This window comes from Raphanus sativus, chromosome 1 (genome assembly GCF_000801105.2).
Source record: "Raphanus sativus cultivar WK10039 chromosome 1, ASM80110v3, whole genome shotgun sequence".
In the NCBI taxonomy this organism is placed as follows: Eukaryota; Viridiplantae; Streptophyta; class Magnoliopsida; order Brassicales; family Brassicaceae; genus Raphanus; species Raphanus sativus.
The window spans coordinates 3,789,878-3,814,119 of NC_079511.1; the positions used below are offsets into that span (position 1 = coordinate 3,789,878).

The 24,242-nt window shown below is 38.3% G+C and overlaps 6 protein-coding genes and 5 non-coding genes across 14 annotated transcripts; 2 read left to right on the forward strand and 9 right to left on the reverse strand.

Moving 5' to 3' along the window:
* Nucleotides 1–26: 26 nt before the first annotated feature.
* LOC130509534 (phospholipase A1-Igamma1, chloroplastic) lies at nucleotides 27–2,342 on the reverse strand. The gene is made up of 2 exons (XM_057005673.1): nucleotides 994–2,342; nucleotides 27–414 (listed from the first exon to the last, which is right to left on the reverse strand). The coding sequence occupies exons 1-2, from the start codon at nucleotides 2,286–2,288 to the stop codon at nucleotides 174–176; spliced, it is 1,536 nt and encodes a 511-aa protein (XP_056861653.1). The 5' UTR covers nucleotides 2,289–2,342; the 3' UTR covers nucleotides 27–173.
* A 2,934-nt stretch (nucleotides 2,343–5,276) lies between these two features.
* On the forward strand, nucleotides 5,277–5,703 carry LOC108842903 (monothiol glutaredoxin-S11). Its single transcript, XM_057005686.1, has one exon. It carries the CDS (start codon nucleotides 5,347–5,349, stop codon nucleotides 5,644–5,646), a length of 300 nt encoding a protein of 99 aa, XP_056861666.1. The 5' UTR covers nucleotides 5,277–5,346; the 3' UTR covers nucleotides 5,647–5,703.
* A 142-nt stretch (nucleotides 5,704–5,845) lies between these two features.
* Nucleotides 5,846–11,865, reverse strand: LOC130509537 (probable LRR receptor-like serine/threonine-protein kinase At1g06840). Of its 2 annotated transcripts, XM_057005682.1 has the most exons (20): nucleotides 11,674–11,865; nucleotides 11,378–11,585; nucleotides 11,141–11,291; nucleotides 10,963–11,034; nucleotides 10,798–10,869; nucleotides 10,562–10,705; nucleotides 10,375–10,446; nucleotides 10,208–10,279; nucleotides 10,051–10,125; nucleotides 9,896–9,964; nucleotides 9,730–9,798; nucleotides 9,538–9,609; nucleotides 9,335–9,421; nucleotides 9,175–9,243; nucleotides 8,336–8,835; nucleotides 7,945–8,103; nucleotides 7,549–7,884; nucleotides 7,216–7,466; nucleotides 6,547–6,681; nucleotides 5,846–6,454 (listed from the first exon to the last, which is right to left on the reverse strand). In XM_057005682.1, the coding sequence occupies exons 2-20, from the start codon at nucleotides 11,475–11,477 to the stop codon at nucleotides 6,107–6,109; spliced, it is 2,853 nt and encodes a 950-aa protein (XP_056861662.1). In that variant the 5' UTR covers nucleotides 11,478–11,585; nucleotides 11,674–11,865; the 3' UTR covers nucleotides 5,846–6,106. The 2 variants fall into 2 exon arrangements, with proteins under 2 accessions (XP_056861662.1, XP_056861659.1); XM_057005679.1 differs by having other exon boundaries at nucleotides 11,378–11,865.
* A 3,459-nt stretch (nucleotides 11,866–15,324) lies between these two features.
* Nucleotides 15,325–15,397, reverse strand: TRNAR-CCU (transfer RNA arginine (anticodon CCU)). The gene has a single exon. It is a non-coding gene; the product is annotated as a tRNA-Arg (tRNA).
* A 579-nt stretch (nucleotides 15,398–15,976) lies between these two features.
* On the reverse strand, nucleotides 15,977–16,855 carry LOC108842912 (uncharacterized). The gene has a single exon (XM_018615965.2). It carries the CDS (start codon nucleotides 16,853–16,855, stop codon nucleotides 15,977–15,979), a length of 879 nt encoding a protein of 292 aa, XP_018471467.2.
* Nucleotides 16,856–17,084: 229 nt separating this feature from the next.
* On the reverse strand, nucleotides 17,085–17,169 carry LOC130497904 (small nucleolar RNA snoR114). The gene has a single exon (XR_008936936.1). It is a non-coding gene; the product is annotated as a small nucleolar RNA snoR114 (small nucleolar RNA).
* Nucleotides 17,170–17,173: 4 nt separating this feature from the next.
* TRNAG-GCC (transfer RNA glycine (anticodon GCC)) lies at nucleotides 17,174–17,244 on the reverse strand. Its single transcript has one exon. It is a non-coding gene; the product is annotated as a tRNA-Gly (tRNA).
* A 1,474-nt stretch (nucleotides 17,245–18,718) lies between these two features.
* LOC130509554 (probable thylakoidal processing peptidase 2, chloroplastic) lies at nucleotides 18,719–20,728 on the forward strand. Its single transcript, XM_057005698.1, has 6 exons — nucleotides 18,719–19,551; nucleotides 19,635–19,703; nucleotides 19,782–19,850; nucleotides 19,969–20,055; nucleotides 20,151–20,218; nucleotides 20,309–20,728. The coding sequence occupies exons 1-6, from the start codon at nucleotides 18,862–18,864 to the stop codon at nucleotides 20,436–20,438; spliced, it is 1,113 nt and encodes a 370-aa protein (XP_056861678.1). The 5' UTR covers nucleotides 18,719–18,861; the 3' UTR covers nucleotides 20,439–20,728.
* Nucleotides 20,729–20,846: 118 nt separating this feature from the next.
* LOC130497903 (small nucleolar RNA snoR114) lies at nucleotides 20,847–20,931 on the reverse strand. The gene has a single exon (XR_008936935.1). It is a non-coding gene; the product is annotated as a small nucleolar RNA snoR114 (small nucleolar RNA).
* Nucleotides 20,932–20,935: 4 nt separating this feature from the next.
* On the reverse strand, nucleotides 20,936–21,006 carry TRNAG-GCC (transfer RNA glycine (anticodon GCC)). The gene has a single exon. It is a non-coding gene; the product is annotated as a tRNA-Gly (tRNA).
* Nucleotides 21,007–21,163: 157 nt separating this feature from the next.
* Nucleotides 21,164–24,211, reverse strand: LOC108812295 (UDP-xylose transporter 3). Of its 3 annotated transcripts, XM_018584540.2 has the most exons (10): nucleotides 24,047–24,211; nucleotides 23,765–23,829; nucleotides 23,498–23,672; nucleotides 23,005–23,189; nucleotides 22,859–22,926; nucleotides 22,594–22,726; nucleotides 22,342–22,503; nucleotides 21,973–22,245; nucleotides 21,518–21,613; nucleotides 21,164–21,359 (listed from the first exon to the last, which is right to left on the reverse strand). In XM_018584540.2, exons 3-10 carry the CDS (start codon nucleotides 23,616–23,618, stop codon nucleotides 21,339–21,341), a joined length of 1,059 nt encoding a protein of 352 aa, XP_018440042.2. In that variant the 5' UTR covers nucleotides 23,619–23,672; nucleotides 23,765–23,829; nucleotides 24,047–24,211; the 3' UTR covers nucleotides 21,164–21,338. The 3 variants fall into 3 exon arrangements, with proteins under 3 accessions (XP_018440042.2, XP_056861684.1, XP_018440027.1); XM_057005704.1 differs by having other exon boundaries at nucleotides 21,164–21,613; nucleotides 23,929–24,210; XM_018584525.2 differs by having other exon boundaries at nucleotides 21,164–21,613; nucleotides 24,047–24,209.
* Nucleotides 24,212–24,242: the final 31 nt, after the last annotated feature.

Here is a 24,242-nt window from a genome sequence, read left to right on the forward strand (position 1 = left end):
CAGTTGCATTTCACAATTACCAAAAGGATTGAATGTTTTTTAAGATTATGATGCACCTAGTATATATAAAAAGCAGCGATACATATTAGAAAGATTTGTGTTACAGAAATTTATAAAAAACATATTAGAAAGATTTAAAAAACGAAAAAAGTTTTGATGTAATTTACAAAGAGTTATGAAGGGTGATGGAGTTGGGTGAGAAGATGATGAATGTCGGGAGCATGGTGGTCCTCTGCACGGATGCGATCTGGCTGAATCCAACGCCCATCAGTGTGCCTAACCATCCCTTTGTTTGCATCTTGTCGCCAATAAGGAGGTACCATAAAATGGTCTTTCAGAAAATCAGATGCTTTGTTCACTAACGCTGGATCTCTCCCACTAGATAACACGAATCTCTGTCCTTTCCCATGATACCTGTTACAGAAAAATCATGAACTATTCAAATGCTAATACTATTGTTTTCCAGTTACGTCAAGTCATATTGAAATTGTCATTAATGCGATAAGTTACATAATACGACATATGAGAATGGTCTAGAAGCTAAGGCTTGACAGATAACGACATGGCAACAACTTCTTTCTATTATTAATTAGATATTTTCTTTATTACTTTCAATAATTCTCTCCCCACCCATAAAGTCTGCCACGAACCGAATGATCAGTCTCTCATAATCCCGCATTTTCCATGGAATTTAAAATACTAATACGTTTACTATAATCCCCTTAAGATCGTGTATTATTAATAAAGAAAGTTCTTGGAAAATACGAGATTCTAACAAATCTCAAGATACACTGAGATCTGTCTCCTCGAGAAGTCTTTGACTTTTCTCTCAAGATTAGCTTAGCTGACAAGTTTGTATTTATACGTTATTGACTTATTGTATAAATCACTAAATATGTCCAAAATAATAATTAATCTCTAACCAAAGATATTGAGTGAACATTTGAAACGAAAGAATGTAAAATATATACAGTAAATAGTTAAATTACTGACCCGTCAAGTAGATGGAGAAGCGCTTCCAAGTTATGAGCCGTGGAGAGATCAACGGACGGCTTCAAAAACGGCGAGTTCTGGTGATCCAACGACAGCTTCTCCCCCACGTGGCAGTAACACCACGGCAACCCTCCCGCCAACTGCTTAAGCGCATGAGGCGCGTGCTCGTTCAAGAACAGTCCCGGCGATTTCGGTACGACGTCGTGTTTGTTCACCACCCTCAGCACCTTCACTCCCAGCTCCTCCATCCTCTCCTTGAACCGTATGTTCCCGACCCGCGGAGCACTGTAGGTGAACACCGTCACCGGAACGACCTTCCCTCTCTTCGTCCTGTTAAGTCCCATCTCCGCAACGTCGTACGCGCTAAGCACCGCCAGAGCGCCGCCGAGGCTGTGTCCCGTCACCGTGATGCTCAGATCACCTTCCTCGTCGCCGTATCTCTCCACCAGCCGCTTCACCTCCGTGAGAAGCTGCTCCCTCGCCGAGAACTTCGAGAAGTTGCACGACGTGTCTTTGTCCGTGTAGAGATCCAGGAACCCGGACTCGGCTTTAACGGCCGGGTCCCGGCACCGGAATCCGTTTCCGGATACCGGTTTGAGAAAGTCCTTGAGATCCGCTATCCACTCGAGCTGCGTGACGGTTCCTCTCCACGCGACGGCGATGTCGCGGCGTCCGAGACGGCGGCGCGTGGTTTCGCTGTCGTCGGAGACGGCGACGTATCCCATCCAGTTGGCGTTCTTGCTCCACACCTTGGACCATCTCGATTTGGAGAAGAAGTTGGGGAGGTTGATGTTCGACGTCGCGTAGAGGTAACGCGCCACCTCGTAGCCGGAATCGAATATGCCGAGCGAGTCGAACAGCTTGTGGCGCGTAAACCTGCAGCTTCCACAGTATCTCGAAAACGGATCGAAATCGAAAGCGTCGTAACAGGCCTGGGCCATTTCTCCGTAGCGGATCAGCTCTGATCTTAGAACCGGATCCATCGGATCCATTAGCCCGGCCCAATCGTCTTCCCCTTGGATCTTCCTCCACGTTTCCCTCAGACTCTTTGATTCTTTAGCTTCTCTGTCCCGTCGGCGAACATCCTCAGCCGCCGTGATCCCATAGTTCTCCAGGGGCTCGAGCCTCGAGGAAGTCGAAGCCGCGTCGGTTGTGGACATAGCCTTTGTGGCGATCGCTGGAGATGATCTCGCCGTGAGATTGAGAAGAGTAGAGTGTGGTTTGAAGGGAAGAGAGTGAGCTGATTGGTTGATCGGCTTAGGGAGAAGAAGGTTGTGAGAGGGAATGGTCGCCATTGCTGTGAGAGAGAGCCTTGATGAGTTGTTTCAGGATGTCATCATGATACTTATCGCACCCTTTTATTTATACTTATCAACATGCAATAAACAAATAGTAAATACATGCGCTCATGCTCATGCATGTCATTTTCAAATGTGGGTTTTTATTACAACTATATAAATGTTGAACTTATGGTACAATAATTTTATATAGGGGTCCATTCACTAGACAACACCTATCTCTATTATTTTAAATATCTTTCTTTCTCTCGTTCCGACGCATCCTTCCTCGCCATCATATATTAAAAGCTAGCATTTGTTACAAAAGTAGATATGGTTTAGATCGACAAATATTTTGCAGGTTCACAACTGCGTACATCGAATTTATACCAGAATGGTAAATACAAATTGATGTTTATTTGATAGATTGAGTTGATAATTCAATTTAATCCAAACCAGAATGGACGGCGGGATTAATTGTGACAAAATAAATGAAGCTGTAGTAAACTTGGTACAATAACAAAGTTGAATCATCAGGTTAACATATTATAAGTCAGTTTTTGTATTCACCATTTTCAACAATTCGCACACGGGACACGCATGTCAAAATGTGATTTATGAGACGACGATACTAGTACAAACTAAAAAAAAACATTATTTGGTTTGAGTCATTTGGTTTACTCTCTGCCGATTTCTCTCACATGTATTCACTATAATAACGCAAGTAGTAAATAAACAACAATCACTTGCACTTGTAATCATAAAAATACATCGCATTCCTCAAAGGAAACCCCGAATGGACCTACAGGCCACAGCGTGCAATGGTGGTAACAAAAATAATATATTTTGTTACCCACAAAATACCAATTAAATAAGGACTTACAGTTGGAAATAAAAGGCTTGTTTGACAAGGATACATAACCCACTTGGCCAAAAGATGCCATCTGTAATGTGAATCTAAACTTTTATTTGATTACAATGACTTCAAATTAATATTTTACGAAATTGGAATTTATTTAATTGTTTAATGATATAGACTATACGAATGGTTGACTGGACCATAACAACGTATCTATCTTATTAAAACAGAAACATTCTATTGGACCTAATATTTATTTTGTAAGTTTTTAAATTAAATACACCTTTATACTTTATAGTTAAACCTACATTAAATCACTAATGTTCCTTTCTTTATACTACTATCCATGTTTCTAAACAATATACTTATTTCTTTATACTACTATCAATGTTTCCAAACAATATATTTTATATACTACTATCAATGTTTCCAAACAATACAATAATTAATCTTAGTTATTTTATATCCATCATTTTCTCTTTAAAATTTTGTAGAAACATCATAATTTCAAAAACTACAAAATAATGAACTTTAAAATTTGGATTATAAGATTACAAATTATGAAACTATTACAATTTCAATCAAATTAGATTACATATCGGTCATCCATCAGTTCAATCAGTTAGTCTCGGGTTTTAGTGACTTTTTAATATGAATATTTTAAAAAACTAAATTGAATTGTTAGATCTCCGGATTAACCGGTATAATCACAATCGGGTTGAATTTAAAAACACTGATTTAAATACAAAAATATTTTAAATACACAATCTTTAAAAGTTAACAAAATATTTGTTAAGTTATTAGTAAAATTTTTCATCGTAAAATATTCCGCGCTTCCAAAGCGCTGATCAAGATCTAGTTAAATTATTAAGTACTCAGAATGAGCATATACGTGTTACGTGTAAAATGAGCTTGAAAATGTTTTCCAAATTCCACGTTTTTAAACGTGTTGATTTTGTTAGAAATCTGAATACAGTGTTGAAAACAAAACATAAAGTATCGAATCAGTAGAATTAGGTTATCGAATTTTATAGTTTAAAAAATTAAATAAGAAGCTTCAGTAGCTCAGTTGGCTAGAGCGTGAGGCTTTTAACTCAATGTAAGAAGTTCAACGGAACCCCTCGGTGAAGCTTGTTTACATTCCTTTTAAACATGAAAAAGGTAAGATAAGACCAAACATGGGGCGGCCATATCTCCCTATCAGGATATATGACTCTTTATTTTTCCTTTATCAATTATCCACTTTTTCAAACTAAAAGCCGCCTTCACGGACTTGTGAACACTTCCTTTGATCCTCAATCTTTTCTACCCATGTAACGCTAGAGTTATGCTAGTGTTCTTAACCAGCCATGTAAACAAAGCAGGCCAGCATCAAGTACCTGTTATTTTCTCTCAAGCCCCACACATATCAAAAGGATGACAAAAGTGATTGATTCCAATGGCGGACCCAGAGAAAAAATTTAGGGGTGTCAAACATAAAAAATAAGTGTCAAACATGAATATATGCTGGTTCAAAATTAAAACCACCTATGAGCTATAAGAAGAAAATCAAAATTAATGGTGTGTCATTTGCACCCCTATGTGTTCATGTAGGTCCGCCACTGATTGATTCTTCTGCTCGTACCAATCAACAAGTCTCTCTACTACAAGTCTACAAATCTTAAAAGTATGGGCTTTTTGTTTATGGATACATAAATGGGCCAAATGTATGGGCTTTTGTCTTAAGACCTAACCAAGTCCACGCAGCTATGAAAAAGTTGAATGCAAGTGGGGTTTTCCGTTGGTCCACCAACACTCCAATGTCCAAAAATTCAATAGAATCTATAGAATAAATCATATATGGTCCAAAAGCTTCAAGCATCGATCAACATTCAACGACAACGGCTCTCTTTTTTAGCAACTTGTACGAGTATCGTTGAAACCGTATCACTGAATCTTTTATGCAACTCTTCATGGTCCTAAAACAAAAACAAAAAAGATGTGAAACACCAAAGAAAAGGTTCGGTCCTCCTCGAATCATCTTGTTCGTATTAAAAGCCGCTTTATGGAACCTTTTCCACAACCATCTAATTCTTGTCATCTCTGCCTTTCTTTCAATATTTTGTGGATTCTGGTTCGTCCTCCTATCTTCTTATAAATAGCCTGCGACCCAAGCAAACAAGAGTCACAAGCAAAACCAAACTCCAACTCCCGGTTTAAGTAAAACCAAGAAAAAAAATGGACAAGGTTATGAGAATGTCGTCGGAAAAAGGAGTGGTTATATTCACCAAGAGCTCCTGTTGTTTGTCCTACGCGGTTCAAGTCCTCTTCCAAGATCTCGGTGTTAGCCCTAAGATCCACGAGATCGACAAGGACCCCGAATGCCGGGAGATAGAGAAGGCACTATTGAGGCTAGGTTGTTCAAAGCCCATTCCAGCAGTCTTCATTGGTGGTAAGCTCGTTGGTTCCACCAACGAAGTCATGTCCATGCACCTAAGCAGCTCCTTGGTTCCCTTAGTAAAACCATATCTATGTTAAAAAGAAAATGTCGGAACATATTTCAATAAGGAAAAAAATTGAGACAAATCTTTTGTATTGTGTTTTAGTATTTATTGGTTGTGTGTGTGTTTTTTTTTATTGGTTGTGTTAACCTTACAAGTTATATAAAATGTCTTTTTCGTTCAAAAACAAGAAAATAGAAAGCCATATGTAAAGTAGGGGAAAGTGTTATGTAAAGTAGCTAGATGCGTTCTTGATTAGTAAGCAAATGATCCAAACCAAACACACAGAAGCAGAACTACGTAACGTACATAACAAGAATTGGCAACAGATTTTTCACAAGGGGCCAAGACTATCTGCAACGTATACTAACTACTCTCACATGGATTACACTAATTTCTCTCTCTATACAAAGTACAAAGAAAGAACAAAAAACAAAACACACTGAATCATCATCAAACAAAGAGTGTGTGGGTGGTATATGGTTCAAAGAAAGCTGCTATCTAGGTGCAACAGAGGGAACTACTCCACTGACAAGATCAGAGCCAGAGACATCCATCGATGTATAAGGATTTGGATTCTTCAAGAACGAAGAGTTTGATGACGATGATGGCTGAGACATCGTCTCAGACATATCCTCTCTTTTGGCTGTCTTAGATTCCGGCATCAGTTCCCATATGATTTCAAGTTCTCTCACAACTTCAGCCATCGAAGGCCTCGAATCGGTCTCCTCTCTACAGCATCGCAGAGCTAACGTTGCAAACCTTTCAATGCATTCAGCTGGAACTGAGCTCATTCTCTTATCCACGACTGATGATATCGAACCAGACTGGTATGCAATGTTGGTCTGGCGGGAAGACAAAAAAGCATTTTAAACAGTTATAGAGAAATGCCAAGAAGGATAAAAAAAGCACTTAAACCATCTAAAACTAGAATTACCTCTCGAACTATGTTCTTGCCATGTGTGATTGGATGCATCCCAGTCAAAAGCTCCAGGAACACTACGCCTAAACTATATACATCGCTTTTGTCAGTCAGTTGATGAGTCAAGAAATATTCCGGGTCAAGGTAACCCTGCAAGGCCGACAAGAAAAAAAGTCTCAGTCATGAGTTTGAGAAATAAATTTACAGCAACCTTGGCACTTTTATCCAGAACCTGACAAACCGAAAAAAAAAATCTGGTTCGGTGTTCAGATCTTATGAATTACCGAGTGGATCCTATATGTACAAAACCAGAAAAATGGAACCGAAAACCAAATGAATATCCAAATTATACAATATAGTTTATATATTTATAAATACTAATCAAATATTTTAATAATATTATTATAAACATCAACTGAATCAACCAAATCTATTTTATCTGAAATATTTAAAATTATCCAAATTTTTATTCAAAAACTCAAAAACTAATATTAAATCCGAAAACTCCATCTTTCGACTTTTTATACCGGATCCAAACTGGATTTATCTCGGATATTAGTTGGTTTTCAACTTAACTTTGTTACTAACTTACTAGAACCGAACCAAAAACTGAAACCAAAATAAATTTAACCAATATCCGAAATGCCAAAGGCCTAAGCAACAAATGCAGGACAAAAATCTTACCGGAGTCCCTTTAACAACAGTAGACACATGATGAGGCGAGATGCCTTCCATATCAGGGACTGGAGCGAGTCTAGAGAGTCCAAAATCAGCAACCTTTGCAATGAATCTCGAGTCCAACAAAATGTTACTAGCTTTGATATCTCGATGGAATATTGGTGGATTAGCTTCTGTGTGCAAGTACAGTATTCCCTTCGCCGAACCTATAGCAATCCGCATTCTCATCGCAAAGTCCAAAGGCTTTTCTAACTTAACTGTCACACCACAAGTTTTGATTCAGGTTTGGAACAGAACCACAAAGATAAATGACTCTGTTGACAAAAGCAAAAAACATACCAGAAATGTTGTCTCGCAATGTACCATGTTCCATGTACTCATAAACCAGCATCTGTTCGCCTTCTTCATCACAGAATCCAACCAAAGCAACAAGGTTCCTGTGGTGTAGTCTCGACAGCAATTCAATTTCAGTAAGGAACTCCTTCTCACCCTGCAACGATCCCTCTTGTGCTCTTTTAATAGCCACAGCCGTTCCATCGCCAAGGATACCTTTGTAGACTTTTCCATAACCACCTTGCCCAATTTGAGTAGAACTGCTAAAATTTTCTGTAGCCAGAGACAGCTCAGCATATGTGAAGCTCTTTACTCCTTCTATCTTCAAAGAAGCCTTGGAAGCTGCATGTAGATGAATAAGAATCTACTCTTGAACACAAATGAAAGAAAAAAAATGCTTACATCGCTTTCTCCTAGAAATGGCAGCGTATCCTTTCATACGTTTCCTCATAATGATAAGGGCAATTATAGCAGTTATAGTAACTGCAGCTGCAACCGAACCGAGAACTATACCCACTATTGCACCCTTGCTTACACCAGATGGCGAGCCTTGAGGAAACACTGCAAAACAAAACAAAACGAAACCAAAGCATGCATAAGTTTTATGAGCCCGAAACCCGAAACCACAACATGTAATATTATTTTCTCGAAACCACAACATGTAATATTAGTTTTATCCCACTGATCACTCGAACCGGAGAACTATGACACAATAGTCAGAGTTGAGCTAACGAACTTTAATCTATTTTTAAAAATAAAACATCAGAGGAACGAATATACTGCTACTACTGACCATCTCTGTAGACATCTGACAATGTGAAATCCATAAGCTCATAAGGCCCAAACAGATCTTCGTCTCTGATGTTCCATCCAGTGAACATGGCCCTTATTCTCCGAACCTCGCTACGATTGAATATAAAAGAGTTGTTGTCGTTTGAACCGTAGAGAGGAAAGAACTTGAGGTACATTCGAAGTCTAGGTCCTTTTTGCCACTGGAACGAGTCAATGAGTAGCTGATGCTGATCCAAACTTAGACCGGAGGTGAGGTATTCCTGAAACTCGGATACGTAAGGAATAAAATCAGAGAAACCAGGACTTTTCAACCGATATCCAACAAGAAGAGGAGCAGCGCAGAAGCACTCTCTAAGAGGTTCTGGAGATAGCTCATAAGGAGGTGGGCAGATAGAACAAGTTGTGTTAGGACTCGTTGGACCCTGATTGATGTCTTGTTCGGTTAGAGATCCACATAACTGAAGCAGGTTTCCATTTGAGCATAACGGATTCCCCTGAAGCCTGATCAAAGAAAAAAGACAATGTCAAATAGATAATGGAAAAGTGAGCATTAATCTTAGGGAAAGAGTGTAGCACATTTCAGAATGAGCAAACAAGATCAAAAGGCTGTTATATACATCATTGAGTAGCTAGAGTGATATACAAAACACCTATGTTCAAGAAATGTCTAGGCGTCAACTAGACGTTTTTATTATTGATGAGTCGGGTGCCTAGACCGATTTTTTAAAAATAGTTTCGTCTAGATGTGAGTTGCCGTCTAAACCGATTTTTAGAACACTGAACTAATAAGCATGCATGTGGATGTAAAAAAAGGTGAAATAGGGAAGTGCAGAAGCAAACCAGACTGTCACATTTGGTCGGGGATCAGATCTGCCAGTAATATTTGAAAACCTATTGTTCCGCAAATCCCTGAAAACAAAAGGAAGTAACGGTTGTCAAGAGATAATAATGAAGAAACTTGGTATATGCTTTGTAGGTTGTGCTTTTTTAACAGTCATACACGATGAGAGTCTCGGTTGAATTCAACACTCTGTCCTGGTATATGCTAGAAGGAATGGAACCACTCAGAGCATTGTTTGCAACCGACCTTGGCACATTTGATAGACAACCAAAAGAAAAAAACATTAGCCATTTCATGTCCAAAAATGATTTGAACTAACAGAACTAGTAAAGCTCACTACATCGATCAGACACAACACTTACAACTTCTGAAGCCGTGGAAGGCCTGAGAAATTTGTTGGAATGGTTCCAGTAAAACTGTTGTTGGACAGATCTCTGCAGTATTTTTTTTTTTAATCAGAAAAATATCAAAATTTTAAAAAACAATCCATTTGTAACAAAACAAAGCTAATACTAATCCACAAGTACATAACTCGGAGTAAATCAAGAGCTTACATGGTTGTGATGTTATCAGAAAGCTTCCCTGTAGGTATAGATCCATTCAACTGATTTCGACTTAGGTCCCTTTGGAACAATCAGAAACAAAAAATGATATTAAATATACGCCAAAAGGTAGCTGCAGGATTATCTTTAAGGAAGCGGCTAAGATATTTAAACTTACAAATAACCAAGGTCTGGGATGGTGCTAAGATCAGGTATCGGCCCTTGCAAGCTGCAATTCCTAAGACTCCTGCACATGACAGATAAAAATAAAATAATAATGCATACGTAGATAAGCTTTATATATCTAAGATACATAGAGAAACTAGCACTTACAACTTCAAAAGTTTAGACATGTTTCCATAAGAGGGTGGAATCGTGGCCCCATCAAAATGATTGTTATCTAGTTGTCTGCCAAAAAAGAAACACGACAAAAAAAAAGGGTCAAGAAGAGAAGAAATAAAATGCAACATAAACTATGACAGTAACTTACAGGATAAGCAAATTAGGCATGTTTGCTAACTCAGGAGGAAGAAAGCCAGATAAATTGTTGTTGTCAAGAAGGCTGTAAGAAAAAAAAAAAAGTAAGAAATAAATATTCATCAAATTTAAATTAGGGTAAAGCACGTGAGGCATGCCATCGACATAAAAGCAACTCACATGTGAACAATTGAAGGTAGGCTTCCAAGCTCTGGAGGAATCTGCCCGCTAATTGAATTATTGTTCATGTGACTGCAAAGAAGATAAGATGGAGTCAAAGAATGCAATCAGTGCAAGAGAGGTGTAAGGAATCGTTATAAGCAAAACAGCTTTGCAGTCTGTATTAAAAAAAAAAAAAAACCCTCACAAGTGCTTAGTCTTGGTTAAATTCCCAAAGGATTTGGGGAGTGGTCCTGTTATACGGTTTTCATCAATCTGTATCCTGTCCAAGTTTGGAAGATAGCCAAGCTCTTCTGGTAAGTTTCCAGATAATCGATTCCCATTCAATAGCCTGGAAGAGTTCAAGTAGCAGATTGAGACAAGTAAAAAGGCAAGCAAAAAGACAAAACAGAGAAAGCCATAATAAAACTTCGATGGACTTACAAGAGTTCCAGAGACTTGATATTCCCAATTTCCTTTGGTATGCTTCCGGTTATATTGTTCCACATGAAATCTCTAGCAGAGGTAGTACAAACACACAAAGAGAGTTATTCACCATTACAGGTAAGAAAAAAAAAAAAGACTACTTATTAAAGTTTAAGTACTTACAAGATAGTAAGACGAGTCAGCCTTCCAAGGTCTGGTGACAAGGTCCCTGAGAGATTCATGCGGAGCAATTGCCTTCAAGTAACAAAAAGAAATAAAACTTTACAAACAATTCATCAAGGAAGATAATTGTTTTTAAGTATGGACAAGAAGCAGTAACAGTGAAGGAGAAGAGGAATACAGTTCTCTGACGTGAAGATAACCATCATCAAGAGTGGAGTTCCAGCAGAGAACACCTGTCCAATTCGAATTGCACGGATCTCCGCGCCTCCAATTTCTCAACCTCTGAACTGGATCGCTTAAACTTTCTTTTATCGCTCGCAAAGCCTTCACTGAATCCACAAATAATCAAAACCATCAAATCCAAAAGCAAAACCCATTGAATTGTTATCGAAGAGAAGGTGAAAATTAACAAAACCTTCAACGGGGTTGGTGATACCGTCTTGAGCAAAAGCAGAGGACCAGAAACAGAGGAGGAGGAACAAAGGAAGGAGACGGGAGACGTGCGACCAACACATCTCGAGATGAGAAGAAACAGAGGAGAAGACCCAAGACGCGAATATATATATATAGAGAGAGAGTTAAAACTTAAAAGGGAAAGAACATGATCAGGTTGTGGAGAGACACTGACACAGAGGAGGAGAGATAGTCAGAAGACAAAGTAAGAGAAAAGTAGTTGAACGCATTGAAGAAAGAGGGTTTGATGAAACGGACATTTTCTTATTGTTTGACCACATCAACCCTTGGAGGAGAGGAGAGCGTCGACGCGTCATCAATGTTTTTCACTTTCGCCGCCACCATTACTAGCCAGCCACCTTCTTCCTCCGTCAATACAGTAAAGTTTCTATTTTTCTTCATTTTTATAATCATTGCGTTTTCTGACCTGTCCTTTTGACCTTTGTGTTTTCTTTTCAAATTTGAGTAATGACAGTAGGTAGATAGATTAATAGTATTTTATAACGTGCAAGTGCAATGAATTTACAATTATACTAACCTTTTTGAATCTTCCATGTTCGAGATTTTTTTTTTTTTTTTTTTGTATTTTTAAAAGTATTCCAATGGCAAGTAGCAATAAGAAACAAAATAAATCATTGGTTATATTATATGGTATTATGTAGCTTTGTTGATCTATCGATCTCTATGTGCGTTTTGGACCCCCACGAAACTATAGAAGTCACGGTTTTATTGGAACATTATCAAATTTGGTGTTGAACTGTTGATTGTGACCGACTTTCTAGAATGCCACTGAATTGTTATAGTCACTATTTTATGTAGAAGATGTAGTATGATTATAAGAGAGAGTTGCATTCAGAGACACTTTGTATTTTTCTCCATCACTAAAAGACACATTGTGTATTTAACACACTTTGTTTTGCCATCTATTTTTTTGGACGATAATAACCCTCGCTGAGTGTGTATTGGTTTTAATGAAACAAACCTCTCACTTGCATTTTGTTTCCTTTTTGTAACTAAGTTACGTTTTTAGTTGCAATAAATGACAAACAGTTGAATTAAATAAGTAGATATATGGGGTGAAGAGAATTATTATGAGATGTTGGATCTGAGCTAAAGAAAAAATCCAACGGAAAACTGTTGATGGTTTGCTGTGAACCTTATCTTGAGGGGTCGTGGATGGTTTACTATGGCTATTATTTGTGTGGACCTGATATTTACAGGAGGTTGAGGAATGTAATAGCTTTATGTGGGAATAGTGAATGGGCCACGGTGGATGTTGTTTTGTGGACGTGATATTTACTGGGGATGGAGAACAAACTGTGGATGGTCTACTGTGAAGTGGATATTTACAGGGGATTGAGAATGGAGTATCACTAGGTGAGAACTTGTGGATGGTCAAATGTGGATCTTGCTTTTGTGGACAAGGTATTTACAATACCGTGAGCATAGCATAACATTAAATAGATGTGCATTGGATGGAAAGTGGATGTGCTACGGTGGATGACACTTTGTGTACGTGATATTTACGGCGGATAGAGAACATAATAGCATTAAGTGGATATATGTAGATGGGTTTTTGTGGATATGTATATACAAAGGATTGATAATGTAATATCTACAAAGGGTTTAGGATGTAATAGTACTAGATGAAGTTGTGGATAGTCAACTGTGGATGTTACGCTGGTGGACATGATAATGTGAATCAAGCAAGGTATAAGCAAGGTACCGAAAAATGTGAATAGCATTAGGTGGGGTAGCTGTGGATACAATACTGTGGACATGATATTTACAATTTCTTTAGACTGGTATAACACTAGGTGGGAAACTGTGTATTGTTAACTGTGGATCTTACTTGTAAAGGGATTAAAGATGTAATAGCTCTAGGTGAGGGATGTGGTATTGATTTAGGTGGGGGAAGTGTGAATGGCCTGCTATGGACTTTACCTTTCTGGACAAGATATTTAGGAGATTGATAATGTAATATCATTAGGTGGATACTTGTGGATGGTCTACTAGGAATCCTGTTTTTGTGGACTAGATATTTACAATGTCTTGAAGATGGCATAACATTATATGGATTGGCATTGGATGAGCCGTGGATGAGCCGCGGTGGATGTCACCTTGTGGACATAATATTTACAGGGGATGAAGAATCTAATAGCACTAAGGGGATAAGTTGTGAATGGGCTGTTGTAGACTTTTTGTCTGAGATGATGAAACGAGATTAAAAAAAAAAAATCGATAACTTTTAGAAGACATCGATATAGTATTAGAATATGATAAAAAAATAAAGTAGTTTATTGGCAAGAGAAAAAGAAAAGAAATGAACGAGAGTTGTGTCTAGTTAGGAAGAGAATGAAAAATGTGTCAATTGAGTAGTTAAAGGTTATATTAGTAAAACTGCTATGAATGAGAACATAGAAAGTGTGTCAAGTCAGATTGTGTCCTTTAGTGTAATATATAAATCAAATTGTGTCTTTTAACGTAATATTTTCATGATGATAATTTCAGTACACCACCAGAACATAAGAAGATAGTATTGATATTCATAATTAAAGAGATGTCAAAACGTGTACTAATGATATATGAACTACTATGGATATATATTAACTTATCCTAACCAAATTGATTTGTCCCTTGAAAAGATTACCATTATTATACAACGGAAACCTACTTCCATTGCTTTAAAGCTTCTCTAAATCGAAGAAAAAGTCATACATAAATTTGGGTAAATCATAAAATAAAAATCAAAAGGAAAAGAAACTTTAGCTGGTATAAGTAAGCATCATTATTAGTCTTCTTAATTGCCAGTGGGTCGAGGTTTATAGAAAGGTTTATAAATGCTACCGGTCCACTTTGGCGCTTAATTAAGAGGCCTAACTAAAAGTTAAAAAACTAACTAGATACTGACCCGCCTTTTTCAAGGGCGCAAATTATTTAAACAAACTTTTCTAATTGTTACCAAGATTAGAATATACAAATTATAAAAAACAATAGTTTTTATATATATAGTTTTTGAATAATATTGTTTTTGGTTATAAAACATACACATTTTTTAAATTAAAACTTGTACAGTGAAACCTCTATAAATTAATAATGTTTGGGACTACACCAAAACTATAAAAAAATTAATTTATAGAGGTTATTAATTTATCGATATAATAATTGAACCAAAAATTCAATGTTGAGACTATAAAGTTATAATATTTATTAAAAAAAATTAGTGTATATTAATTTATAGAGTATTAATTCAAAGAGTTTATACTGTATATAAACGTTAATATGTGTGAGATTCAAAATTTATAGGTAAAATATTTAGACAATGCTTTTAATTGTTACTGAGAAAACGAAAAAATCAAATAAACTTTAATCCCATAAAAATAATGTGTTTTTATTATAATATTGTTTGTGGATATATTATATAGTCTTTTATTTTTAAGTTTCAAATAAAATGTTAGTTGGTTAAAACCTAATATTTATAAGGCCTAAGGTAAATTGGTTTACATAATCGTATGGTCTTTAATTTGTAAAGCAACACAATTTTAATAATTTTCCAAAGCCCATTAGTTAAACAATTTATAATGTGTATTTATGTTGGTTTAAATTAAGTTGTTAGACATGTTGATATATTCAAGGAACCAAACAGATTTAAGTAGCCAAACACCTACTATTCTAGAGAATGTCCAAATTAAAATGACTACTTCTAAATGATAGATAAATTTTAGCACTCTAAATTAATATAGTAGATTATAGAAAAATAGAGGAGAGATCTCATCTCTTCTTTTTTACTCTGACTAGAGGCAGAGCAAATAGACTGATACCTATTGTCAACTGGCTCCGTTAAACACCTAAGGCCAAAAACCAACATCGGTTCAAGAGCCATATTTACAAAACAAAATAAATCACATTCGCGCCAGGTAGGAGTCGAACCTACGGCCTTCTGCTTAGGAAACAGACGCTCTATCAACTGAGCTACAGGCGCACAAGATATGACATGTAAACTGGATAAAATTTCCTGTATATATAGGCCTAACAACTATGTCCCAAACACGTTGTAGGACAGCATACGAATTATAGATGCACTCTCTTTTCAAAGATGGATTTTAAAACTTATATACATACGTACATACGTTCATAAAAACAGATAATTGATTACCTGTGTTTTTTTGACTATATGAGTTTAGGTCCTTTGTTGCAGGCCGATTTGGATACCAGGGTATGAACTGGCCTTTATAAATCTTTAGTTTTGCAAAACTTAACTCAGACGTGGAGAGATGCTATGTGTCTATGAATTAGTTGTTAAACACGTTATAGAAGCAACTACAAACACTTGTAATTGAAGTAGTCGATTAAGGATTTTAATTAGTTTAGAGAAGAAGAAAAGAGGGATACAAGATGCTACACTTCACGTGTCAACGTGCCTTTCACTTTTTCATCACTAATTTTTTTTTTTTTGGTAAAATGTTAAATTTATACCATTTTTCGAGATTTAAATGTTGCGTACAACTTATTTGAGAAGAAATAAAGAGAAAAAGAAAAGAGAAAGAAAACACAACCAAACTCAAGCTTGAGACACCTCAAGGAGGACGAATACAAGAAAAGTAGAACTGCAGCATCGAAGGCGAGTGGTCCGGAGAGGGGAAGGAGATGAGGCGATCCGAATGAGGCGGTCCAATGCACGGCTGAGGCCTGATGCTGATGTAGTTGTTGAGGTGAAGATCCTGGCGTTCCTTTCCTGCCAGATTAGGTAGATGGCGGACTGAAAAATGAGCTTGATCACTGGGCCTCTTGTACTGTCCAGGCGCCTGTGATTGATCAATGCTGCTGATGAATGCAGATCCGAAGGTGCTGCAGCTAGGATTTGCCGCGCAAAATGCTTCCATAAGCTGGAAGAGAACTCACACTCGAAGAAAAGATGATGATGTGTTTCAATACCCGAAGAGCACAGAACACATGCAGCTGGAACATTTAGTCCCCAACTTCTCAATCGATCGCGGGTCGGTAACCTACGCAGCATGGCCATCCAGGTAACAAATGCATTGCGGGGGATATGCTCCTTGAACCAGACCACCTTGGACCAGAAGACCGTAGGAGATTTCTGTCTTATGTGTTCCCAAGTGGTCTTGGAAGAGAACAAAGGTCCAAAGCTGCCATCCGCCTTGCGCCATAAATATAGATCCTTCCCCTTGTCAAACGACGGAGGAGAGACCGATGTTAAGACAATCTGGACAGTCTCAGCTGCAGGCGATCTCGCCGGAGGTAGGTGCCATTCTCCATTGCGTGTGGCATCGAAAACTGTTGCGCTCTTACGTAGGCGAAGCATTCTTGGTCCATCTTCACCAAGTACAGAGATGAGAGGCCCTAGGAGCGTCCAAGTGTCAAACCAGAAGGAGGCAGAGGTTTCATCATTCACCAAGCACCTCATAAAATCATTCAGCATAGGTTTCAACTGTAGATTTCATCACTAATTTTGTAATTAAAAAAAGTTAAGTGTGTGGAACGTCGATCCCAAACGCGCCAAAAGGTTCTCTTCTTCTGTTTCTTCTCAAATTGTGAAATCTCTGACGATATTGAGAAGATTAGTAGAGGTTGGGCCAAACGCGCCAAGCTCAGTTTGGTAATGATTAAAATACAAATATTGAAAAAAACGAAGGAGAGGAAAAAAAATAGAGCTCAGCATTGTGGCTATTACATCTGGTAATCAGAAGAGTGCGAAGGACCCAACCTACGCTTATGCCAATTTCTTCACAGCTCAGAATGCACCAGTCGGGAATCGAACCCGGGTCTGTACCGTGGCAGGGTACTATTCTACCACTAGACCACTGGTGCTTTGATGTTAGTTGCATAGTGTTACTTTTGTATGTACCAATTAGATATCATAAACTTCTTTGGCATTTACTCTCATTGAGTCATTTGTAAACTGGTAAGAAAAGGAAGTTTCTGATATTCATGGTTGAGGAGCTATGTAAATGTACACTGAGGATTAATGAGGTAGTGAAACTGGTAAAAAGATTATTAACCCAATTCATCTGGCTCGATAATTCTACTTCTTCGATTTTAATATTTAGGCTCATTGGCCCAAACCAAAATACAAATATCAAAGGGGAGCAATCTCTTAAAACATTTGTTTGCTTTTCGCAACTATATAAAGATATCATGGCCCAGTCCATTTCATAAACGTGCTGAGAAAATGTTGCAATATTTTCACCCATGTCATTAGAACGCTCGTATGAAAACCTGGCATCATGAGATGTATATGTTTATTTTTTTCTTTCGTTGTTAAAAATAATTTTTTTTTTTCTTTCCATGAGATGTATATGTTACGTTCTCAGAAACTCGTTTGCGATTATTTGGCCTACAATAAGAAACTAATTAAAAACAAAACATGCATGCAGGTAGCTAAATTCCAATTAAAATCTCCGTACATGTTAAAGAAAAAACATAACTACGCGATAAAGGGAAATCATTCGGCGAAGACTACACTATGAGACAAATTGAAAGACTAGTGTTGCTCTCTTTCGAACGGTTTAGAATAAGATGAACAAAAGTGACTCCGTTCTTGGATTAGGTTTTGGTCAAACTCAACCTCCCTAAGTTAACGACTAGGTACTCAATCTAGTTGTGAATATTTTAAAGAAAACTTAATAAATAAAGCGATCTACTCTACTTGAGAAATAGCAGCGAAGCATCTCTTATACGAGTTGACGTATGCGCTGAGGTCATGCTCTTACTTTCTTCCTGCACTCCACATACATCCAGAGTCCATACCCAAAGCCCGTTTACTTTTTTTGGTCTTTTATGTAGCCACGTAGTCAACATAAAAACATACCAAAGTTGATAGTGGTAGGAATGATGGTGAAGTGTGAATACTCTTATTATACTCTACTCACAAAAAGACATTTGACCAATTTTTGATTGGTTTAGACATGTCATCTGATTTGCTAAATGACAAAACATAATTTTGTGGACATGAATGTAAATAACCTAGACTATTGACCCGCCTTTTTAAATTTAAAAGGCATGTATATTTTTTGTTTAAATTTTTTTGAACATTTTAATTTATATATTTAGATTTTTAATCATATTTATATTTAATATTAATATAATAGATATAATAGTCTTTAAAATAAATAAGAGCTAATTGGGATTAGACCATATATTTATCAATTGGTAATGTGGCTGTCTTAATAGAATAGATTTTGTGGACATCGAATGTAAATAAAGTTTGTGGACATGAATGTCTAAATTGTAAATTGTGTGGGTCCCTCTCATCTGGCCCTAATTTAATTTAATTGATCTCTCTCTCTCTCTGCTTACAACCTTCTTCTTCCCCATACCTCTGGAGATCTCCAGATTTCTCTCTCTGATTTCGCCGGCGGAAAGGTTCTCCGTTTCTCTCGCCGGAAGTTTCCAATTTCCAAATTCTCCGATTCAATTTCCAAAATCATGGCGATTAGGGTTACCTTCACGTACTCCAGCTACGTCGCTAGGAACATCGCCTCATCCGCCGCGGCTCGCGTCGGCGCCGGAGACGTCCGCTCATGCTTCGAATGCTGCTTGACCCGTCCCAGAACCTTCACACACAGTAGTCAGATACCCGATAGCTCCGGCTCAGCCCCTCCTCGCGTTCGCCCAGCTTCTTCCTCCTCCATGTACAGCACCATCGCGAGGGAGCTCCTCGAAGAAGGAAGCAAGAGTCCGCTCGTGCTGGGGATGATCTCGATCATGAAGCTAACCGCTTCTCCGGATCTGCTAGGGATGACCAACAATAACAACGTCCTCGGGATCTCGCCGCTAAAGGCTTCTTCTGTGATCCCGTTCCTTAGAGGGTCGAAGTGGATGCCTTGCAGCAGCATTCCGGGGATGGATATTGCTGCTGCTGACATTGATAGGGGAAGCAAGAGGGGTGATGTTGAAGTGAAGATGGAGTTGAGGAGTAGTAATAAAGGCTCGAGCTTTGGAAACAACGGGTGGGTTAATAAGCTGATGAATATCTGCTCGGAGGATGCTAAGGCGGCTTTCACGGCGGTTACTGTTTCTCTTCTCTTCCGTTCGGCTTTGGCTGAGCCCAAGTCTATACCTTCAGCGTCTATGTACCCTACTCTCGATGTCGGTGATCGTGTTATGGCTGAGAAGGTGAGATTGTACCGATGTTTTGATTGGTGGTGAGTGATTAATAAGTTATTGACTCTGTGTTATGTGCTTTTGGTACTTGTTAGGTCTCGTACTTGTTCAGAAGGCCAGAGGTTTCAGATATAGTTATCTTCAAGGCTCCTCCGGTTTTGGTGGTAGGTCTCTAATCACCATTTCTTGTTTTTTCCGGATGTTTTAAAAGGTGGTTGATATCCTCAATTGAAAAACTGCAGGAACATGGTTACAATTGTACTGATGTTTTCATAAAGAGGATAGTTGCAAGCGAAGGTGACTGGGTTGAAGTAAGCCCCCCCTTATATCTAAATCAATTGTTAGTTTATCCTATTTATATCCAGCCTCCTCAGGACAGGCCTGTACCCTTTGTTTTCCTGTCTAACTTATCGCTCTTGTATCATGTAGATTTGTGCTGGAAAGCTCTTGGTGAATGACATCGTTCAAGTAGAGGATTTTGTCTTAGAGCCAATGAACTATGAAATGGAACCAATGGTACGCGAACGTGCACTTTCCTAGTTTAATGATTCTCCACCTTAAAAGTCGTAATGCAGCTAAAATTGTTTTTCCTTTTTTTGTTTTATTTGCAGTTGGTCCCTGAAGGTTATGTCTTTGTGCTAGGAGACAACCGGAACAAAAGCTTTGACTCGCATAACTGGTAACCACTTTGGAAGATATCTTCTTTTTCATAGTTCTTGTTGTGTGTTATAAAAACTCTGTTGATTCATGGATGATTGTTAAAACGCAGGGGTCCACTTCCAATAAAGAACATCATCGGAAGATCCATGTTTCGTTATTGGCCACCGAGCAAAGTTTCGGTGGACACCGTACACCACCATGAGCAAGTTATGCAAAAGGGAGCTCTTGATGTTTCATAACCGGTACAGATGTTTGTTGATGCTTTTTAGGATTAAGCAGGAGATTGAATAGATGACGAGGTGGTGCCATCCATTTTGGCCCTGAAGCCGACCGAGCAATTTTTTTCGCTCTGTGAACTCCTATGGAGGACATGGAATGCAATGGGAAATCCCAAAAGAAAAGGAAAGATTGAAACATTTGTTTGTTGCTTTGAATTTTTCGTTTGTTTGTTTGTGTTGAATGAAACAAAATGCAACCTAATCATTGTAATGACAGTCGTTAAGAATAGAGGTAGAAAAGTTTAGTTTCATGTCAGTGTCTCTAACACATTAGATAGAGAGTGACAAAGAGCAACTAAAAGTGCAGCTGCTTTCATTCACTAGCCTCTCATTCTTAGCTTAGCTACCCTGACCAAAAAAAAAAGAGAAGAGCTCAGGTGTACGGCGTATAATCTGGATATCAGCCGGGTGCGTAGGAACCAACCTCCGCTAAAGCCAAATTTCATCACAGCTCAGAATGCACCAGCCGGGAATCGAACCCGGGTCTGTACCGTGGCAGGGTACTATTCTACCACTAGACCACTGGTGCTATGTTGTCTCATATATTGACACACAAATTGAGATCAAAGAAAACAAGTGGTTTCTCTCTGTATTTAATCCATGCAACGGAGTCCGAAAATCATAACACACGTTTCCGTTATTGATGAATGTAGCCACTACATCAACATGAGATAAAAGAAAACAAGGAGTGAGGAGTGTATATATAATCCATGTAAAGGAGCCTGAAAATCAAACAACAGTTGTATCACTAGTTCCAAATATAACAAAAATAAACTGCTCTGTATAATAAAGTTGGATCATCAAAGTTGTGTCCGCCCTCTCACTCTCTGCTTTTCTTCCTTGTGGAAAGCTGTTGTTTTTTCACTCTCCCCTACTTCTGTGCTATGCGATTGTAAAAGAGAACAAACAAAAGAGAGGAATTAAACAAGTTTTTCAAAAGAAAAAAGAACTCTCTGACAAAGCTGATACAAAAGAGAGTTCGACATATATATAAAAAAATATAACGATGTTTCTTAATATTCTTTATTTGAGTTCCATACAGGAGCCGCCGTCTTTTGCACACCACCACCACCGTCTGATAACACTCCGCTTCCATTTTCAACTGCTATTAGCGGATCCTTCTCGCTCTCTTTCATCTGCCAAACCCAAACTAACATTAGTTTTTGTTTACTGTTCTTTACTTTGGACACCAATATAACATCCCACAGAATCAGCATAGACCTTTACCAAACAAAACAATGCCTAAGATTCTATTGTCTATTCTGATAGCAGCAGTCTTTGCCCTCTAATTATCTCTTTTATTGTACCATTGATTTAGCAATTAGACTGAAGCCACTTTCTTAAGGAGAAGATGGTTTTTTTTTTCTTTAAATCATACAAACGAGAGAGGTAGGTTACTCCTATTTACTATGGACCAAGGATCAATTTATCCATGTCCAGCATTCAATAGTATTATATAGCCAAATAGAAAGATATTAGCTAAGAGCAAATATACCTGAGGCAACTGAGTTGACGTTTCACTTGCCTTCTGCTGAGTCTCAACCGAGCAGAAATAGGAATACACAACCATTCCAATCACAGCCACCATAATACCAAGAATGTTGCGCCAGTTGAATGGGTCCTTCAGCAAAACATAGCCAAATGCTAGAACCAGGCATGTCTTAAGATGTCCAAGAACCTGATATGTGACCGGCGACGTTTTTCCAATCACTAGAAAAGTGCTGAAGTTTACAGAGACTGATATGAGGCAGGACAGGACGATGAAGAACTGCAGTAAACAAAAGAAGCACCTGTAAATATATGTACATGGACCCGAGAAGACAAGAATTAAGTTGGGTAGAATCCCTAGCATATTGACTCTTACCACAACTTGAGAAGTGTACTTGAAAGCAAACACATTCTGATTGGTTAGGAGCCCATCCAGAAACGGACCAGTGACGAAAAGTGTAATTGCTTGATAAGGGCAAGACTGATAAAGAAGTTGCGTGGATGAAACTTTGAACTTCTTCTGGATGGTATTTGTCATCTGTGAACAGTTGGTTTAAGAGAACACCATCGAATTGGTATACGATAAAAGAATAAAGCAATGGGAAAAGAAGGGCTAAGTATAGGATACAATTTGAGCAACACAAGTTGTGATAACAGCCAGCAGCGACAAGACAGAACCCAGCATATTAAGCTGAAGATCTGTGACGGTTGCAATTCCAACACCAAGGAGAAGGATGGTTAATGAAAACTGAATTTTTCGACTGCAAGCAAAAAAAGAAGAAACGTTTCATTAACCCTTGACTGGAGACTACAAAAGGGACATTAGAGTGCATGACCAAATTAAATATCATTTTAAGTTGTAATAGAAATGTACACTAACTTTGAGTGCTAACCTGAATTTTTTCCTGAAGAAGAGGGTCTCCAAGAGAACAGTACAGGGGATGATTGCTAATTTTGTCATCTAATATCAACAGAGGAGGAGATGTGTTAAAAAGGAAATCATCACGTAGCAACTGAAATGACAAATCTATTATATTACCTGGTAAAAGCCAACGGAATTAAAGCCAAGGCTGAGGTTCAATAGTCCAATGGAGATCCCGTTCAATATGCCAAATCCCATCACAGCTCGTGGATCAAAAGGCTTGTGTTCAAACATCTTCATCCATAGTGCCACATGAAGGGAACAAAACGTGACCAGAAGATGCCAACTAGTCAAAGTAGTCGCTGTACGTAGAAAAAAAAAACAACAAGAATAAGTAACAAGATAGACTATGAGATCAATATCACATAATGAGATTATAAGCTGATGCAGGCTTTAAAAAATGTTGATCATCGTCCTGCTCAAGTGTATGAAGTAAAACGATCTCTAACCTATCCTTCAACACCGAAGCTCAGCTATAGATCCAAAGGAAATAATCTATAACCTATCCTTCAACTCATTCCTATGAGTAACATACAACAAGCACACGTATAGATCCAGAGGACAGAGGAAATAGTCTCTGCAGTACTACTCAACGGGGAAGAGAGGTTACCGAAGGTGAAGCCAAGGGTGCTAATAAGCGCCTTGTTACAGATCACGATCGACACAGACGATACAACGGACAAACTCAAAGCGCCGATGGTTCCCAGCTGGAACTTCTGCCCCTCGCTCATCTTCGCTCTCTTAATATTTATATCTCTCGCGCTTCAATCACGATCTACGATGATCTGTCCACCAAAATATTTCACATCCATTTACGAATCACAGGCTAGCAAGTAAACAAGGTAAAGGAAACAAGATCGATCTGGAGAAAACGAACCTCACTTGTGCATAAGGTATACCGTAAATGCGAGAAGGATCGAAGCTGGGGGAGGGGAAGCTCAACTGCAGCGAAAACAGGAGAAATAGAAAGTCGTTAGATAAAAATTTCAAACAGAAGTTGGAGAACGAAGAAGGTTTATTGAGAAGGAAGAAGCCATAAACCCTAGATCTGCCGTTGTGGAGAGAGAGAGATCAGAAAATTAGTGGGAATGGATATTGAGGAGACGCGAAAGGAAAGAAGGGGAAGATATTAAGGAAGTGGGAGAGAGGCAAAACTTACGGGAGGACGAGAGAGAATTCAAACTTCGACGGCGGAGAACAGATTCAGTTTTTTTTTGGGGTAAAAGAGAGAATCCTATTTCTGCAAATTCGATTCGATGATGGTCTGCACTCACCACCGTACAGAGGAAAATAGTGAGAGAGAGAGAGAGAGAGAGGCTGAAGATAGTTTTCGCTTGATATTTGTATTGGCCCCA

Excerpts from the sequence above, each read along its gene's own strand:
- LOC130509534 (XM_057005673.1), bottom strand. The coding sequence starts at position 2,288 with ATGGCGACCATTCCCTCTCACAACCTTCTTCTCCCTAAGCCGATCAAC. Across the intron at positions 415-993 it reads CTTCTCCATCTACTTGACGG|GTATCATGGGAAAGGACAGA; the intron begins GTCAGTAATTTA and ends TTTCTGTAACAG.
- LOC108842903 (XM_057005686.1), top strand. The coding sequence starts at position 5,347 with ATGGACAAGGTTATGAGAATGTCGTCGGAAAAAGGAGTGGTTATATTC.
- LOC130509537 (XM_057005682.1), bottom strand. The coding sequence starts at position 11,477 with ATGTGTTGGTCGCACGTCTCCCGTCTCCTTCCTTTGTTCCTCCTCCTC. Across the intron at positions 7,885-7,944 it reads CATTTCTAGGAGAAAGCGAT|CTTCCAAGGCTTCTTTGAAG; the intron begins GTAAGCATTTTT and ends ATCTACATGCAG. Across the intron at positions 7,467-7,548 it reads ATTGCGAGACAACATTTCTG|TTAAGTTAGAAAAGCCTTTG; the intron begins GTATGTTTTTTG and ends GTGGTGTGACAG.
- LOC108842912 (XM_018615965.2), bottom strand. The coding sequence starts at position 16,855 with ATGCTGAATGATTTTATGAGGTGCTTGGTGAATGATGAAACCTCTGCC.
- LOC130509554 (XM_057005698.1), top strand. The coding sequence starts at position 18,862 with ATGGCGATTAGGGTTACCTTCACGTACTCCAGCTACGTCGCTAGGAAC. Across the intron at positions 19,851-19,968 it reads GCGAAGGTGACTGGGTTGAA|ATTTGTGCTGGAAAGCTCTT; the intron begins GTAAGCCCCCCC and ends TGTATCATGTAG. Across the intron at positions 20,219-20,308 it reads AGCTTTGACTCGCATAACTG|GGGTCCACTTCCAATAAAGA; the intron begins GTAACCACTTTG and ends GTTAAAACGCAG.
- LOC108812295 (XM_057005704.1), bottom strand. The coding sequence starts at position 23,618 with ATGAGCGAGGGGCAGAAGTTCCAGCTGGGAACCATCGGCGCTTTGAGT. Across the intron at positions 23,190-23,497 it reads CACCCTTGGCTTCACCTTCG|CGACTACTTTGACTAGTTGG; the intron begins GTAACCTCTCTT and ends TTCTACGTACAG. Across the intron at positions 22,246-22,341 it reads AGTACACTTCTCAAGTTGTG|TTCTTCATCGTCCTGTCCTG; the intron begins GTAAGAGTCAAT and ends TGTTTACTGCAG.